At 44.4% G+C, this 15,304-nt stretch overlaps 1 protein-coding gene across 4 annotated transcripts in view; it reads left to right on the top strand.

Moving 5' to 3' along the window:
• The window catches only part of WDFY4 (WDFY family member 4), a 1,820,746-nt gene that overhangs the window by 877,457 nt on the left and 927,985 nt on the right, over positions 1 to 15,304 (top strand). For all 4 annotated transcript variants that reach the window (XM_069611160.1, XM_069611162.1, XM_069611161.1 and 1 more), the window contains one exon: positions 4,847 to 5,028. In XM_069611160.1, the coding sequence (XP_069467261.1) occupies positions 4,847 to 5,028 (182 nt within the window). The remainder of the gene's footprint in view (positions 1 to 4,846; positions 5,029 to 15,304) is intronic.

Genomic DNA, 15,304 nt, shown 5'->3' with positions numbered 1-15,304 from the left:
TTATACTGAACAGATTCAAAGGATAAAAACAACAGATAGCTATCGGCCCTCAGTACAACACAGCGAACTCCAGCGTGGTTTGGTGTGCTCAGTGAGTGGGACTATACATTAGGATAGTCGCACTTTATATACCTTTGAAAACATGATGTCCAACCCTACTGTGGGTTAATATTCGTTAATACTTTACGGAACTAGGGTTTGTGCCGAGTTCACACATCTATACGTTTAGGGTTTACTTTTAATGTATTCACCAACACGCCTTTAATAGTAACAGTGTATTTTAGGATCTCGTGTTGAGCCTTCTTAAACATCTATACAATGTAGTTTAAACAAGTGTTCACATTTCAGTATTTGAATACATTCTTCGTAACATATGCTCGCGGATTAGCTTCATTGACACGAGTAATCCTTTACACACAGGTCAACGAAGGACAAGGTCTCAGTCCATGACCTTAACAAGTGGCCTGCAGGCAAGTTACACATTAGTTTATACATAGAGGTCAAGACGGCCATGTTACATTTTCGGAGTGACACTGTCCACCATTTTAGCTCACAGGGTGACTTTGCAGAGAGAACCTAAAATGGCGGTTTGACCTAAAATGGCAGCTTGACCTAAAATGGCATCTTACATTGATTCTAAGGTCGGGACCCTGCAACACGGATTTCTTTGCAAGTGACTTACAAGCAGCTTGGCGTAGGCCAATATACATATATTCATTACAATAGGAGGCACGATATAATTTCCCGTTTGACAGAAGGAGGTAACTGCAGTACAATAGTGAGCCACACAAAGAGGGAGTCGGATGGTAGAGGGCTCACAGAGGAACTTACAAATCAGGGGTGTTGCTAGGTCTGGCAAAGATCCGGGGCCATGCTAATATTGCGACTGTCGGGACTTGGGGCTAGCTAGCCTTTTGTTTGTAGCCCCTGAGCTTCTATCTGGGGCTACAACCAAATGACCCGGGGCTATAGCCTCCCCTGTGCCTTCCAGCGATGCCTCTGGTACAAATCGAATCCCACTCTCATTTGAGGTTTACAAACGTACAAAGATCAACCAACGTGGTACTGTGGTCACGCAGGTGTGGCACTCTGGTTGGTCCAGACACTTTGTCTCTCCCCTAAGCCTGCAACGCAGCCATTTTGGACTTTGATACATAGGACCAGAACCGCAAAAACAAGTGCAAATAACAATGCAGAGGATGTGCCTTTTTAATTTGCTCTTGTTCGAGAAATGTGCAGGTCACCTCATTCTCAGAGGTGACCTGGACAGTTCGAGGGATAGACATCAATGCAAAAGATGTGCTGTCCAGTCCCCTTGCATATATTAGTGGTGTTTCAGCTCTACAATGCTAACTTTAAGCACACTCAAACTCAAGTCCACATACACCCAACCCTAAACATACCCCAATGCCACCTCACTTCTTTTTCTGAAACTCGTCCTACTGTCTGCATTCTGCTCCTGCATTCTCCAACTGCCTATCAACCCAACCCCTCACTTTTCCACTGCAGGAAAAGGTCTGGAATCCCATTGTATATTCGCTCAGACAAGCCTCAGCGCTGTGAGACCACTACAGTGGTAAGAATCAAAGCACAATGTAAGTGCATGTTAAATTAGATTATGTGCCTGCCCAGATGTTTAACCAAGTCTTCCTTGAAAAGACTAATGAGCGTTCCTGCAGTAGATGTTTTAACAATAGTTATCAAACTCTGAACGTGCTCCTCTTGTATGTATCGATTGCAAGTCTGCCCCCTAGCAGTCACCTGGTGCCATCAGAGTAACTTACTGTTAACGAGCAAAGTTTAGTCATTCCCCCAAAGCGTGATCTTGAACATCAAGAACGGTTGTGCGGATGCAACCTAGTACCAAGCCTTTGCCTATGTTGATTATGCTAAGCACTTTCTCTAATTTCTCCTACCAGGGAAAATACATCTTATTTATAATGTTCATTATAATTTTAGTTCATACTCTTTCGATTATGCTAGAAATGTCTCTTGTAAGAGTACCGATAAAAGAAAAAAAATCATTACACGCCTCTGGTATTTCCCCACTTGCCTGATATTTGAGTACACCATTGTTCTGATAAGCGTGACTTACTAATCTCTTCATTCCTCCTTGTGTTATAATAGCCCATGAGGATTATCTCTGCACTTCTAGACTATCCTTCTGTCGTTATTTATTTGTGTTGACTTGATAGTCATTTTACGTTGCCTGTCACATTCATGATACTGTCACAGTGCAACTTTCTGTGCATCCAAATGAATCCCTGCGGATGCCCTGTTAGACTGCACCCCTGCCAAGTAAATCATCACTAAGCTTGCTCCACACTACCCCGAGCACCTAGCATTAGACATGCTCTTCTGAATCTCAAACACGTTCTGCCTCATGCAGCATAAACACACATTAAGTGAGGTCTTGCAATCAGCAGGGAGGAAACCAAACAAAGTACACCCAGGAAATTCCGAAAAAGCAAAGGACTGTAAATCTAGAAACGCGTTAAAGCGCTCACTACTCCTCCAAGGCTGCTCCAGTTCCTAATCCCGCCCCACGTACACACACGCACGCACGCACGCACGCACGCACGCGCACAAACCACAACACGAATCACAGCAGCCAACTGAATACCATTCTGTCAAGTACATACATTTCGACATCTAGAAGATCAACCCGGGAAACAATAGATTGATTAATATGGTGACCGGATGTTCTGTTTTGCCTGGACTGTCTCACACAGGTGCCCATCATCCCCGTGCCTGAGAGTTGTATTCCTTTAAAAGCCCCATCCTGGTTTTTGCGGGAGGTAACCTTATCTCTGGAAATGAGAAGCAGGGCGGCCTATGGACCCCAATATAGTGACATCTGTCACTGCCATTTTAGCCTCTGTGAGGAGGGCACCTGTCTGCCTCTGGGAGTGTGGGGTGTCTGCCAGCACCTCCACTAATTAATTCATAATCTGGCCTTCTCAATGCTAACTCCCAGTAGCAGGGTCCGAACTCATCCATCTCTTCCTCCACGAAAATTCGCAAGTGTATTGTTCTTCATGAGCCCTCTCCTTCACATCATTTCACTTCCTCTCTAATTTCATGTCTTTTTCGCCTGGAACAGCTTGTTTCCTCCTCAAATCTCCCTTGGGATGACCCCCCTGGCTTCTTGATGTTCTCTCCTCCTTCCTCATGACATCTCCTCCAACTTCCTCTTTGAGGCTTCTGCGAATCTCCTCTATCTTGTTCTCCCCAACACCATCCTCACAGCTCCTTCCAATTTCCTCCTCACAACTTCTGCCAGCTTTCTCTACAATGTACATTCCACCACTCAGCTTACAACTTCTCCCAAACTCCTTCTCACTAATCATTGGTGTAGTTTGACAGAACGGTGGACTTAAAGCAATGTATTTGTATAGATTTTAATCATATTATTTTATTGATGAATTGTATATTTTCTTCTTCCGGTTAAATGAGATTGTTATAAAATATTTGAGATTATATAAACGAAGTGATTTTTATTACGTGGTTCTTATGATGAATTGTTGTATTTATTGTTAGCTTTTATGGAATTTGATTCTGAATACAGCATTTAATTTTCATCTGAATGTATATGCTATATAAGTTTAGGGTCTCCCTTCGCCCCCTGTCACTCCCCCCACGAGCCAAGGAGTCCATTTACTTCCATTATGGAAGCTGCTCGACTGCTAGAGAGGGAGGAACCCTCCAGAAGAGCAAAGGCACGAATGATGAAAACAACGGGTGCTGGCAGGGCTAAAGTCAAGGGTACACGCGGGTAGATGGAGTCACCCCACTTTTTTCAGAGGGTGGAGTCAGTCCCCCCAGCTAAAATGGGAAACATTGAACTCTCCCTTGAATTTATGCCAACCTCGGGGATCGAACTGCAGTTGTCAAGTTTGCCAGCTGGACACTTCAACACTGTACCATATAACCTGATGGAAAATAACAAACTAAAGGGGAAATGTCCCATTTTGGTACTGCATGTACCACGGAAAGCATTTGTATTGGTCTTGGAATTTAAAACATGCAGACCTTTTTCAAAAACACTATTCGAAGAAAATATCCTCTCTTGGTTTTGTGTGTGTATGTTGATTTTATGAAGGGCAAATGCCATTCGTACTGTGCAATTTGGGTGGCTATGCAAAGCCAATGTAATGAAATGTGCATATTTGGCCTTCATATACTAATTTCTGGCGACGTCACATCCCATTGCGTTTGTTTGAGTCCCCACACTTTTATTTTTAGGACTTGACCCCTGGGTGCTGGGTAGCAGCACAGACAAGGACAGGTGTGAACGTTTCATGCAGACTGCCTCATTCATAAACTGCTTACTTTTAAAATGGCCAAAATACATTTTAAATGTTATTGATTTTTGACAACGGTTCATGAAAGAAAAAAACATTTTACATGTACTAACACCTCGATGCATTGTGTTAAACAATAATTTGGTTGAAATCTAATTAACCACGGACTTGAGATAACAAGAGAACGATGTGACACACACACACACGCACATGACAGTCTTCAGGCAGGCACATATAGAATGAAGCTGGGCTACCTGTCAGGAGACAGCAAATGTTGCTAATCTGACCTTTGTGTGACCCCCCCCTGCCCTGCCAAGCACACGGTGGGAGAGAGCTCTCTGGATCTGGTTGGCATCTCTTAAAAACCCTTAAGGGCCAAGGACGAGTATGCTCGTCCTTTTTGCATAGACTGCATACTAGCCTGGCAGTTAAGGGTTGTTCTTGTTAGAACTGTGCAAAGTCGTCCTGCCAGCATGCATGCAGTGCCGGGTCTACGTGGGCCACACCACACTGCCTCTGACGCATTTCCCCTCTCTCAACAGATAATCTGAAGAGCAAGCCTCTGGCCCCCGTGGACATGCCGGAGCCCTGCTTCCACCTCTTGTCTGGCTTTGCCATGCTGCAGGCGTTCCTGAAGCACCATGTCCAGAACCTGCAGATCTATCGATTGCTCGCGGGACTGTTCCTACAGACCCCTCAGTGTGGCCCTGCAGAGGAGCTGCAGGTAAGTGCCCCGAGTGTCTACTGATATAAGAGCCTGCTGACACTTGCTAAGTCCTCTCCGGGGTCTCTGACAGAGGAACACTCCTGCCCCTCACCATGGCCTTGCCAAGAAATGTCATTGTGTGTCCCCTCAAGAGCTCAGAACAGAGTGGAAGCCCCCACCTTCCGTATAGTCATGTGAATAAAGTATAGGTAGGTCCCTGCCCAATCACCCTTATTATGTTTTAAAAATACAACAGGCCACATCTCAAGGCTCATCAGCAGCCTTTACATGGCATAACGTGATGAAACAGGAGCACACCAGGAATGGAAGGACAGGTGAGATGGAAGCAGCAGCTCTTGGAATGTAAATAGAAGTGCTTTGATCAGAAACGCAGAATGTGAGGTTGAGAAAAGGAGAGCGGCGCAATCCCTTTTTGGGCTGCTTCACAGATGGTCACGATGATAATTAAGAAGGCAATGGTCAGGGTGGGGGGAGGGCGGATAGTAAGTGGGAACGTGGAATGATGACAGTTCGTACTAACAACATATGTTATAGTGGCGGAGCCAGGTTAGGCGCGGTGGGGGTGGGGGGGGGGGTTGGTACCACCCCTTGCGCCTCTCCCGCTGGCACCCTATTATCCGCTCCCCCCCCCACCTTGACACCAAAAGCTACCTCTGCTACTGACGTTATATGCACTCTACACAGATAATCAGATAATAAAATGCAGTTAAAAACTGGATAGATCATATGTACAATTGAAAAGAAGAAGAGAGCCGGTGGAGGCACAATGTAGTACGTTACGGCAGGTTGTCCTTACAGGGAGTGATGGATCTTAAGGGCACTTTCATAATGCATGGCCTAGAATATTTAATCAATTCTGATAACATCCATTGGCTCAGCTCGGCGAACATTTGATGTGAAACTTTATTGCGAAGTTTGACTGATGTCGTTATGGAAGGGGCAGCATCTCATATTGATCGTGAATGGAATGTAACATGTTTAAAGTGACGTATCTAGTGTTATTTTATTGTACTGTAACTTTTACTTGCTGGTATATGCTGATCCCTTATTTCCACATATAGCCATAAAAGTAAGTTGTTTGTATATCATACATATTTTTGTTCTAAAAACATTTGTGTACATGCATGCTTTAGTAGGTGCATTGTGCATTATTAAGAGATGGTCTGTCAATGGAATAGTTAGAGGCTAGATTTTACACCCAGTTGGTATTGGTTCCAGGTAGCTGTTAGGTAGAATTTCTTTTTCGTGCAATATTCTCCCCACTTGAGAGTGCACCAGCACCTTTTGCTGGACTCTTGGATTTTTGATATTGATATTCTATTTCTATCGTACTCGTACACAAGTGTTTCAAAGCACGACAAGGTAAAGGAGGGGAAGAGGGGAGAACACAACAGCGATCTTACTAGGCCCAGTGACATTGAGAACGCGCAAGTGCATGGGAGAGGGGGAGGGGAAAAGTGCGAAGCAGTGGAGAAACAGATAAATAACAATAAATAAATAATAAAGGCAACAAACATTGGTAGTGCAGCCAGCAATTTGCAAGTTCTAGGTTTAAGGCAGCAGACAGGCTAGGTCTGATAAGTGCAGGAAGAAAAAGGGAGGGGGGCTGTATGGGTACAGATACAGACCCCAGTGCAAGGGGTGGCCCGGAGGCAGTGCGAGAGGGTGGCAGGGTGAGCAGGTACCTGGGCCCGGAGGACAGAGGGTGGCCAGGTGCACGGTGCCAGGAGAGAACAGATCAGCAGGGGAGAGGGGGAGCGAAGGCAGAAGAAAAGAGGAAGGTCTTGAGGTGCTTCCGGAACAGGAGATGGTTCTCCTGAGTGAGTGGCAAACTTTTTCCCCACTCACTCAGTCTTTTACTCCATCTTTGGGAACGTTTAACAACGCTTTTGGTTGTATATTCCTGGAGCAATGCTCTCCTCCACCTTTTAAGGCATCTGCAATTTATAACTGTAACACACAGCACTTTCTGTGCAGTGTTTGCTGGGAGCTCTTTTAGCTGACCTTTTTATTTTTCTTGTGATAATTACTGTTTCCAGGGATAAGGGGATACTTTCTATCCTGCCTAACTTTTATTTTGTGGAATCAGCACACTCCGCCTTATGTGGAGTGCTGAGGGGACACAATGGGCCTCATTATGACCCTGCCGGTCCTGAAATAAGGGTGCCGGTAAGCATACCGGCACTGTTGTTTCTGGACCGGCATATTACAGGACTGCCTACCGGAGCCGCCTTGCCTGACCGATCAGACCCTGCTGGGTACAGCGGCCACGGTAGGCAGACCAGTCACCGAAGCACCGGCACCGTTAGCAATGGTGCCGGTGCTTCCGTGTCCCCCACTCCCACAGAGTCCTAATGGACTCTATGCGAATGGGTACTTACATTTTACCGGCGCCTGACTTTCCGGGCCGCCAGGGTTCTAATTTCCCAGTGGCACCGGGAAGTCAGGTGTCAGTAAATATTTGCGGGTCCAGCGGCAACCCACCGGTAGCACCGGTACGGTTACCGCCGGACCCATAATGCGGCCCAATGTATCCCTTCACCCACTTCTCCAGTAACATTCTAGTAACAGTGACAAGTTCATCTGAGTGGCTGCTGGCACTGGATGCTTTCTACCCATTTTTAGAAACTTACACGCAGGCTGCTGTTGCTGCTATGATAAGGGACACATGGGTCACCATTGATCTAAAATGGTGAATGTCTTCTGTTTTTTGCCAGCTCTTGATGATTTGTCCTTTCTTGAGCCTTCTTCTTCCGTTCTGGGTAGGGGAGGTCTTGATAGTTCCTTTTGTCTTTGGCAGGCTTCCTTGTGAAAGCCCGCCAAGACTCTGAGTGCCCGAAAGGACAGGAAGTGGCGTAGGTGACCAAAACTCCCCCGGTCTTTGTCCTGCAGTGTGGCTGCCTGGATCAGGTTCAAACTGGGAGGCTGGCTGTCTTTCTGGACAAACCAGCCCCTATATTGTACACATGTATTGCTTGAATGGCGATTAGCTCTTCCAGCTGTTTTCCTTCATGAAGGCAAGGGTCCTGGAGCAGCAAGAGAGAGCGAGTCGACGCATGGACTGAAGAAACCAAGGAAGAAGAGTAAGGACATCTGCAGCAACCACCAAGGACTGCTGGGTGACTGCTACAGTGCCAGCCTCCTCTTCTAATCGACAGAAGATCCAGATCAGATGACTACCTCCACTGGACTGGTGGGACCAACCAGTCTTGAGACAACCTGCATTTTGAGTCATCCCTCAAAGAGATGCGACTGTCCTGGGCTGCAATTTCCCAATAACATGGGACCTGGAACAATTTTCTGTGTGTGCATCGTCTCCTGAAGTGCGGTTTTGTTTGGAACTTCATGGGTATCTTGCTGGACCTCCTGTGACTCTTTCCTGGTCTGATACTTCTCCCCTTCCTAGTCAGGGACCGAGAATCAGAGAAAAATCTGTGTGACAACCATCGCTGAACCAAAGCCTGTGTCGAGTCCCAACAAGCCATTATTGTGAAGATTGTCTGCTAGGCTTCCCATCGCAAGAAGCTGACCCTCTGCTCCTGCCAAAGGTTCCTTCTTCAGCATCCAGCCAAGAATCTGAACAGGACCTTCTGCCGCCTCACCTGGTGACCAGCCGGTGGCATTGTCTTGTTTCTCCAAGAAAAGGTATTGTCCTGCTGCTAGGTACTCACCTGAGTGCTCGTTTTGTTGAATCCGACTCCTCCTGAACTTTCTGAGACACATTTGGTTGGACAACCCAACTGTGTTCTCCCAGGCTTAAGGACACTGGTCCTTTGGTTTTCAATCCTTCAGGGGGGTCTGCCTGACCTCCTTAAACCAGTTCCTAACTAAACATTTTAGCTACCTGCAACACAGAAGGAACCTGCTATTTGACAGTATCTGCCTTCCTTTGTGTTGACATCCAGGGGCCCTGGTTCCCCATTGCCTCATCTGACTCTAAGACTCTTACCCCCAGATAGGGTTTGACTTCTTAAAGTGTACACTGCCTTAAAGTACTTACCAGCATCTGTGTTGGGTTACTTAAAGGAATAGTTCACTCAAAAATGTTATTGGCTCAAAAGATGGGCCATGATCAAAAATATATGTCAAAAATATTTATTAAGAAAGTTCCTAGGTAAACCTTTGAGCAAATGAGGCTCAAAGTCGCAAATTTCAAGCACTAGCAGGCAACCATTTTGTGAAATGGATGAGCCTACTGTGCTTGTGTTAATCTATGCCCTTGCGGCACTAATGAAGCAAAAGCCAGCCAGCTGTAAGAAACAAAAGCTACCATCAAGTGGCTTTTGCTTCATTATTGCTGGAACATAGAGATTAACACTAGCTGCTGCTGGTAAGTGCTTTAAATTTCATTCTTTTTTCAAAGCAATGCAAAATAAATGCTGAGGTTTTCTTTCTAACTTAGAAAGAAAACTGCAGCAATTATAACGCTGTATTTATGTTTGCAGTGGTATCGGGGGAGCCCAGGAGACTCAAAGCTGAAGCCACAGCAAATATATGCTGCGGCTTTCTTTCTACATTTCCCGGGCTCCTCCGAGACAGAGGAGCCTGGGAAACATAGAAAGAAAACCGCAGCATTTACAAATACAACAACTTTGTTCTTTTGACTGCGGCGGCTTTCGCTTTGAGTCTACTGGACTCCCTCGACCTGACCCGGGGGAGCCCAGGAGACACAAAGCAAAAGCCGCCGCAGTCAGAAATACAATGATGTTGTATTTATGATCTCCATGGTTTTCTAACCACAGCAATCACAAATACAACAACGTTGTATTTATAATTGCTGTGCCTTTGCTTTTTGCCTTTTATTTTATGTTTTCTGTGCTTCCCTGGGCTTGGGGTGCACCGAAAACATAAAATGAAAGTGAAGGCAGCATCTTCCATGTACAGGTCTGCTCTGGCTGCAGTAAGCAAAATCTCCCAGTAGGGGGCTTTTGCTGCTTGTTTAGTGCAGCCAGGGCATAGCTTAACATGAGCTGAGGAGACTGCTTGAAATGACAAAATGGATGCACCCATGTAAACGCTTTGAGCCTCGTTTGCTCACATAGGAACTTTCTTTAAAAAAAGAGGCTTAATATATGTTTTTGATTATTGCCCATTTTTGGGACAATACAATATTTGCGTGAACTATTCCTTTAATGTTTCGTTACAAGAATTGATTTGCTAAACTTGAATGCTACTTTGATTACTCAATTTTATTCATCTAAAGTCTACTGTTACTTTGAGCAATGCTTAAATGTCTTACTGTATAAATAGCAATGTGTCATATATTAATCAGTATGGTACATTGGTAAGAATGTTTTGATGACAATAAATGTTCCCTTACCTCTCTTTTATCTTATACTATGTTGCAGACTTGTCTTTAGAACAAATGTCGTGGGATTTTATGTGATGATTTATGATGCTTCTCTTTCCTAATGAAGATCATTTCTGTAAAGGGGGTGTGTGTGGCAGAGTGATTATCTGAACACCCGATTGGCCAAAACGCAGTGTGTCCACCTTTTTATGTGTAATGTATAACATGTTTAAATGTTCCTTAACATATGTGAAGCAGAGGATTGTTTTTGCATCTCATACTGAGGAGATTGAATAAGTTGAAAGTAGGAAATTAAATTGATTTCTATCAACATACTTTGTTCGAATAAGTAACCATTGGCCCATTTCTTTTTTAAATGGTTGTTAGTTATGTGTTGTTTTGAAAAGAACAATGCCTTACTAACTCAATTTTTTTCTAAAAACCATGTATTTATAATATATTTTCTTACAACAAACAAATAATATGTGAGCTAGGGAGCATAATTTAAATGTTCTTTGTGTGAAGTAAAATTGGCTTTGTAAAACTAGGAGACTTTTGTGGAAAATAATGTATTGATAAAGTGATTGTGATAAAGAATTTCTGATTGAATTTTGAAAACATATAGCTTCTAGGATATTGTCTTCATTCCTTGGTGTGTCATTTCTTGAAGCGAAAAAGACCTTCTTTGCCCTGATGATCACAGTTTTATACCTCACAGACAGAACCCAAAACAGCCCAGTTTTTTTCCGACTGAGACCTCACATGGTACTGCCCCAGTTTTATGAATATCCATTTGCACAGCCCTAAGCTCCCTTGAATAAAAGGTACTGAGTGCTAAATTAGAAAGAAAAATGTGAATGTTTAAAGTTTGGAGGAAAATAATTGGAAGCCTAAAACTTTGAAAGACCTAAGCAAGAGAAAGTTTGGAAAAAAGAAAAATACTAAAAACAGTCGTCATGAAGAGGTCAAGGGGTTTGAGGGAGACAACCCCCTCTTCTATGTTAGCCCCCTGGTTGCTTCTACTTTTACCTGGCTTTTGCCCACTGTTGCCTGTGTCTCTGGATTGGCAGCCTCACCCTTCAACGCTCAGTCCCTGCTAATATAGTATACCCCTTGTTACTAACTCAAGCCTTCCCTTAGTTTCCCTTTAGTTGGTAAAGTGCTCCGTTGCTTTCCAAAACTGGGTTATCACTCAAAAAATTACCCAATAAAATAAACACATAAAAGAAACGGGCATGTTTTAAGATGAAAATAAAAAATATTTTTTGAAATGGCAGAAGAACATGTGATTATGTGGGAAGGATTAGGAAGTTCCAGCTGGGTCAAAAAGATGTGGCAAGAGGAGAGTCCCCTTTATTATAATATTAAAAAGAAATGCCTGACACAGCACTGGAAATATTAATTAGCAATTCCAATAATTAAATAATGAATGAAATGCAGCAAGACAAAAAGTATTTTGAAACTTGCATTTTTAGAGTCATAGCAATGTAAGTAAATGAAATATATTTTTAAACTTTAATTTTCTGGATTTCCGAGATTCAATTATTAAACATTCATGTTTCAAACTTTGTCTTGAAACTAAAAACTTTTTATCAGATTCCAAGATGGCGGCAGGAGGACGACGACGTGCGTGAGCGTCTCTCCCCACGGGGCCGCATTAACAGCAACCTAATAAAGCTACGTGGAATAGGTTAAAGCATTCCTCTCTGGATCCAACCCAAAACGGCAGACAGTGCGCATCTTCCAACCACAGGAACAACCAGAGAGGATCCACGAAACACCCGTGAAGATGCCCGCTTTGGGAGGGGCAGACAGGCCTCATACAACAAAGGAGATACCGGAGCAGGACCAGAGGCGAGAGGAGATATGCTCGCCTCAGGCAAGGGAGAGGATAATGGCCAGTCTCACAACAAAGGAGACCAGGCCGGAGGCGAGAGGGAGAGGTAGGACCACCCCTCCCCCACCGCCGAACACTGAAAGAAAGCACGCTACAGGGAGAACACAAGGCCGGAAAAAATAAGGTGAGTGGCGGTGGGAAGGCAACAAAGATATATGGGGCAGCTCCATCTAAAGGGCAGCGCCCTATGAAGAAGGCCCGCGAGGTGAAGGGGGACACCCCAATTAGTAGACCTAGAGGTCAAAGAAGGGGAGAACAGATACACTAAAAAAGGTAAGCAACAGAGTGTCCCGATTGACCAGAACACTGCAAGCCGGGGGGAACCCGAGAGACAAAAAATAAAGGGGAAGCAGAGCGCGACAACAGCAGGAGGCAACCACGGGGCGAATACCCCACGCCAAGGCAAAATTGGACCACAAGACTACTTAGCAGAGACACATCTGGAACTCTGATAGAGCCCACGTGTCCAAGACAAGGGGAAAGCGGCGCTGGCGACTCCACATACTCCCCAAGCAAGACAAGAACCGAGCATTAAACATCTGTGGAGCAGTGAAAGCACAACACACTCGAGAGGTGGAGGATCAAGCCATAAACCACAAATGCCAGAGATTAGACCAGAAGGAACAATGGCGGCAAATAAAGAAGATATGCAAACATGGTTCAAGGAATTTCAAGAACAGTTTATGACCTCCTTTTACACTCAGTTTGAAACATTAAAAGAAGAAATGAAACAATCGGTACAGGAATTCAAAGTGGACGTGGCCAAACTGTTAGAAAGTACGGACAGGCTGGAAAAAGTGGTACAAAATGTGGAATAAGAGGCACAACAAAGCGGGGAAGCCCTGGAACAATTGGCACACCTTTCACATAATTTGGAGATCCAGTGTGAGGACTTGGAAAACTGCTCACGAAGATCCAACATTAGAATAAAAAATCTTGTGGAAACAGTGGATGATAAATACGTTTTATTTCAAAGACATGCTGTCAAGTAATGGTGAAGAAGAGATACAGCTGGTCCGGGTGCATCACGTGGGCTCATGGAGAACAAGAGTCGGGTGCATGCCCAAGGGATGTATTAGTAGCACTCACGTCATACTCCCAGAAAGAACAAATTCTGAGGAAAGCGAGGACAGCGTGCCAAATCCGAATTAATGGAGAGGAAATATAACTATTTCAGTACCTTGACAGTCCACGCTACAAAAGAGGAGAGAGATGGGCCCAGTAGTGACATTTTTCTGGTGACAAAACAAGTAAGATATAAATGGACATTCCCATCTGGCCTACTATTTACATGGGAAGGAAGACAACGTACAATCATGACATGTGAAGAGGGAGTGCATATTTTGAACTTACAAGAAGAGAGTGAAGGAACAGATGAGAAACAACAAAGAGGAGACAGAGGGTGCAGAAAACCGTGGGAATGGAAAACAGTGCCACATAAGGGGAAAAGCGGTCACAAGAAATAAACAAGGAAACAAAGACACAAGATGGCGAGCAACAACAACAAAGGTCAGGAACGAAGGGGAAAACTGACACAAGCAACTCCCCAGGAAGGGGGTAAGACAATAACACATATTAACAAGCATGCGGCCCAAGAGGGGGGGAAGGGGGAGAAACTAGGAATCCTTAGTGGGGTTTAGAATCCCCCACGATGACCACTCTGGGTTACTTAGAGGGCCAGGCGCGATGGACACTAGGTCCGAGCGATCATAGGAACCTGGGCCCTACTCAGGGGAAGGGAAGGATGTGAGGGGAAGTCACAGTTGGGGGGTTGTTGGTGAAGAATGGGGGGCAAGGGGATCAAGGGCGGATGCCAGAAGAGAAAAAGGGAGGGGCAAGGATTTGAGAAGCGAGGGGAGAGAATATGGGGATTACACAAATGGAAGATATTAAAATAATCACATATATTGTAAGAGGACTGAATAACCCGGTTAAAAGGAAAAAGATTGAAATCTTCCTGCGTGGAGAAAAATTTGATATCATCATGCTGCAGGAAACACATATTTGCAATAAAGATAAAGGGAAAATACAAATTAGAAGGTATACCCAACTACATCAAGCAAACACGGGATAGAAAAAGGCAGGACTGCTAGTAGCTTTCCGGGAAGGGTTGGGAGCACTAATCCAAGAATCGATGGTGGATGGTGGAGATATAATAATGACACTGGACCTTAATATGGCATGGAAACCCACACAGGATAGGAGCGGAAACATGTCACAAGGAGTATGGACCCCATCTAAGTCACTGTGGCAGAAAATGGACACACTAACTCTCCACAATATCTGGAGAGTATTGAGGGGAAAAAAACAGGGCTCTACCCATTATTCCCATGTGCATTCATCTATGTCTAGAATCAACTAATTTTTGGGCTTCTACAGGGCTACTGGGGAAGGTGCGAGATATATAAATGGTATCAATCTCACTTTTAGACCACGCCCTGCACTGGATGAGTATTTCTTTAAAAAACAGAAAGTCGGGGCTCTGGAAATGGAAACTCCCCACAGAACCTCTACATGACCCAATCTAAATATTAAACATCAGAGAAAAGATTGAACAATATTTTAGGGAAAACGAGACAGAAGAGGTCACTGAAGAAACAATATGGGAAGCATTCAAGGCAGTTATGAGGGTGCACTTGATAGCACTGAAAGCAAAGCGGGATAACCAAAGAGGTCAGTGGGAAAGGGAACTCGAGGGAAAACTGCACGAAATCCAGGGAGAAACCTCAAAGAATCCCAGCAATATATTTAAAAAATCATTGAGACATGTCCAGGGATAATTGAACGCCCTGTGAACAATACGGGCCAAGAAAGGACTTCTATATCTAAAACAATGGTACTATATATAGTTTAACAAAGCAGACATACACCTGGCCAGGCAATTATGGGAAAAAAGCACACCCAAACAATCATAGAACTTCAGAATAAAGCAGGACTGATAAAGACAAAGAACAAGGACATAGAGGACATTTTTGGAGACTACTACCAAGCGCTATATACATCAAATAACCCATCAGGACGAGACCAAGAGGAATTTCTCTCGTTGCGATCACTTCCACAGATATCGAGAGAAGAGAAGAGACTCC

Source organism: Ambystoma mexicanum, chromosome 8 (genome assembly GCF_040938575.1).
Source record: "Ambystoma mexicanum isolate Mex_15411 chromosome 8, UKY_AmexF1_1, whole genome shotgun sequence".
NCBI lineage: Eukaryota > Metazoa > Chordata > Amphibia > Caudata > Ambystomatidae > Ambystoma > Ambystoma mexicanum.
The sequence above is the reverse complement of the archived record's forward strand: the minus strand, read 5'-3'. Positions and strand labels throughout refer to the sequence as shown.